This window comes from Sphaeroforma arctica (assembly GCF_001186125.1).
Source record: "Sphaeroforma arctica JP610 unplaced genomic scaffold supercont1.320, whole genome shotgun sequence".
Taxonomy (NCBI): domain Eukaryota; class Ichthyosporea; order Ichthyophonida; genus Sphaeroforma; species Sphaeroforma arctica.
The window spans coordinates 4,132-7,589 of NW_014040238.1; the positions used below are offsets into that span (position 1 = coordinate 4,132).

Here is a 3,458-nt window from a genome sequence, read left to right on the forward strand (position 1 = left end):
CCGCCGCAGAGTATCTCTAGCGCTAACCACAGCAATCAGTATCTCATAGTACTTATTACACGACATTACCGACGATTTCGAACTGCATCAAACGTTCAGCTACCGTTTTAGCAAGCAGCTCATCGAATTATATTTAACGTATGCAGATCACATGAACCGACTGTGTTTTGTACTTCACTGAAAAAGTTACATTTATAGTCCTTCTAGTATATTTACAGCAATTTTGTGAATAAGCAAAAGAATCATACAACTTCGCGTGATCCGCGCTTATGTATAAAAACCTATCTATGCGATGGTTTATGTTGGTGTATGTATGCTTGCATAGTGGTGTGCGTCTTCGATTGGGCCACTTTGGCTTTCCGTAAGAGATTCGTCTTAATATAGTAAACTGATCCATATATGGTCAGTTTCGAGCCGAGTTGACGCATTCTATATATACATATAAATCTGTTTCAATACTACACTCGCTGTGCCTCTCCGGGATACCAGGCCTGTGTAGGTGTTTTTCTACAAAACTTGGCTTTAAAATTTGCCAATATGCAACTCTGCGAGTTTGCATGAAAAGTTGCAACTACAAGCAATTTACCCTTGCTAGTTGACTACCAGTTGCTGCGTCACAAAGTGTGACTAAATTCATGATATGTTGTCTTTGAAACAGTCGTGCGATTGTTCGGGTCGCTATGGCGAGTCTAGTCTTCTAATCCTGGCCGTGAATCACAGTTAAGCAATGGGTACTACTATTCCTACGTACATACAAACACACAAAACGTAGTCACCAGAGCGTGCCAGGGATACGGTCATGTGAATGAATAGAAGCTCGTGTGCAGATATATACATCTATAGAAATGCGGTCTTCTGCCGGCTTTGCATATTTATGTATTCGAAAGGCTGTGTGAACGTATACATAGTTATGGGTATATGTGAGTTGACATGCGTGCGCGTGTCTTCGAGTATTTGAAAAGGTGCAGTGTATGCAACCGTAAACTCGAACTCATCGATTGCCAGCTCACAAAAATAACTAGGAATTTAATACTGCACTTAGAAATGTAAAACTTGGGTTGCTCTTCAATTGCCAGCCCATGAAAAGTACCTAGAAATTTAGTACTGTACTTGGAAATGTGAATATAGAATTCCTTGTCTACACTTGTTTTATTCTTGTTACTTGAGAATTACATAATTAAACACCAGCTCGTAGTTAAAGTTTGAGCGATTCGATAAGTTCTGCGATGGCCTCGCACTGCTCCTTGGTAACACGTGCCGTTTCGGTTACAAACCCATCTTGTGCGGCAGCCGTATGTGCGTGAGCGTAGTCGGGGATAGTCTTCTTTCCCCTCACATCGTCTTTCTCCTTGGATATTCTGACGTCATCGTTGATAGCCTCTCTCATGCGTGACAGACGCTCGAGCAGTTCGATGATATCTAGGCCTTCTAAGGTCGCCTCGCTCTGGGATAAGAAAGTAGGCAATATCCATTTTAATCGCTATGTGATGGGAGGCAAGCCATATTTTGTTCACATATATAAGCGCTATGTGCCGATATGTTCCGAAATAGTTTCTCTAAAGAGTTAGTAAGACGGCGAAGCATAACCATTATTTTGTATGAATCGGTCATCAATGATTCCACATTATATGCTGACAAGAGGCATCCGGATATAGTGCAATATTATGGGTGTACACAAATAATTCCTCGCCTCATATGAGTAGCATATGAATCTGGTCTAGTGCAAATTTAACTCAAATGTTACCAAAACACAAATAAAACTCGAGACATGTTTACAACCAGGTATATACAAGCAAACTCAAAACTGCAGTACGTCTATGCATGGTACATTTGCATGGAATTTGCATGGAATTTGATACATATATGCATCGCAGACCTTACCAAAATGATCTGGCGCTGATGCAGCCATACTTCGTCCTCACTATCTCTGTCCAGAACATCCACCAGAGTCGCGCCATTAGTGAGCTGCTTATACAGGCCACACAGCGCATAGTACTGAGAGTAGAATGTGAATGCGTGTACTCCGCTTTTTCTAGCACTCTCAGTGCAATAGTTTTTGCCGAGTATAGGGATGTCACGGTCTGTGTATATCGCATGACCCTTACTGTTACGCACTCTCGCCTTATCCTTGGCGTCCTCCAGATATTTGCGTGCTTGCAGCATTAGATCTACGGTGTCGGGGCGGAACACATTGAAGTTGAAGGTGGAGCGTTTGGCCTTGTTTCGTTTCTTATATTTACCCTCATTTCTGCGGATCGTATAAATATTGTCGCTGAGGACCCAACCAGGGAAAATCTGCAACAGAGAGCAGACAAAGGAAGTATATTCAGAATACAGTCGGATAGCCTAAGTCAAATTTCCACTAATAATCGATCACGAATTCATGCATGGTTTTGCTTATAATAATATTTCGTCAAACGATTGCTTTGATATAGTGTAGTAGCTAAGAGCAATCCTCGTTTGTCGATAAACCGTAAAAATACGCTGTGAATGAGAAAGTACAGATGACGATACAGTCACTACCGACGCATTTCGAGCGCTCACATCTCTAAAAGACATCACATAAAGTAAACATTGTGTTCAGCATATCAAACTAGGAACTGAAACACCACGTGTTTCACCTCAAAACATGATATTTCAATACCAGACACCAACACCTCTAGATTCAAATACCAGGCATCAAGAAAAAAAAGTAACTGATACAGATATGACCTAATACCAGAATACATGCAATTAGTTCTGAAAAGGCATAAACAGCTCACAAAGATATGCCACATATGTGAATAGGTACCTCATTGTAAGCCGGACTCAAACCAGCAATAGTCTCTGAGGGTGTGTTGATCAATGAGAAGGGAGCGGACATTTTCTGTGGCAAAGTAGTGACCCCACTGGCCACAATAGAATAGATTCCTCTACTGAAGTCCGCCGGGAACTTGACACATGAACCCAACCCGAAGAATGTACCCTCCCCGGGCCAAAGCTCTTGATCTGGCGCCTGTTTTATAACAGAATAGACGCAATAAATATATTGTAAAGCATAGTAGAAGTGTACACTGCAGATAGACAGCCCGCTATGAACAGACTACCAACGACTCGTATGCTACAAAGTTTCATGCGATAGAAAGAGACTTGCAGAAACCTTTCGAGTGTCAGCGTGAATGGTCATATATATGTGTGCCAGTAGTTTTTCTATGTATCTACCAGCACCTCGTCAATTCTCAACATATTTGGAAACGCGTGTGATACCAGGAATGTCCATTGTACATATGGTCGCAGCTTTGTCAGACACAAGAATCGTGTTCAATAGAATTATATACAAAAATCCTCCACCTTCAACTATGCGAGGAGAGACAAGCCTTGTCTGGCAGACGTGGGGGCTGCATTGCAAGTAGTTGAGACTGTACACACACACACACACACACACACACAAACACACACTCACACAAACAAACACACAC

At 41.8% G+C, this 3,458-nt stretch overlaps 1 protein-coding gene across 1 annotated transcript; it reads right to left on the bottom strand.

Moving 5' to 3' along the window:
* Positions 1 to 1,119: 1,119 nt before the first annotated feature.
* Positions 1,120 to 2,997, bottom strand: SARC_05161 (hypothetical protein). Its single transcript, XM_014300975.1, has 3 exons — positions 2,792 to 2,997; positions 1,882 to 2,295; positions 1,120 to 1,444 (listed from the first exon to the last, which is right to left on the bottom strand). The coding sequence occupies exons 1-3, from the start codon at positions 2,861 to 2,863 to the stop codon at positions 1,196 to 1,198; spliced, it is 735 nt and encodes a 244-aa protein (XP_014156450.1). The 5' UTR covers positions 2,864 to 2,997; the 3' UTR covers positions 1,120 to 1,195.
* Between the last annotated feature and the right edge of the window lie 461 nt (positions 2,998 to 3,458).

What these genes read in the sequence shown, in the direction of transcription:
- SARC_05161 (XM_014300975.1), bottom strand. Translation starts at nt 2,863, where the DNA reads ATGTCCGCTCCCTTCTCATTGATCAACACACCCTCAGAGACTATTGCT. An exon ending in TGAGTCCGGCTTACAATGAG is followed by an intron (nt 2,296 to 2,791) that starts GTACCTATTCAC and finishes TCTCTGTTGCAG; the next exon opens with ATTTTCCCTGGTTGGGTCCT. An exon ending in ATCAGCGCCAGATCATTTTG is followed by an intron (nt 1,445 to 1,881) that starts GTAAGGTCTGCG and finishes TTCTTATCCCAG; the next exon opens with AGCGAGGCGACCTTAGAAGG.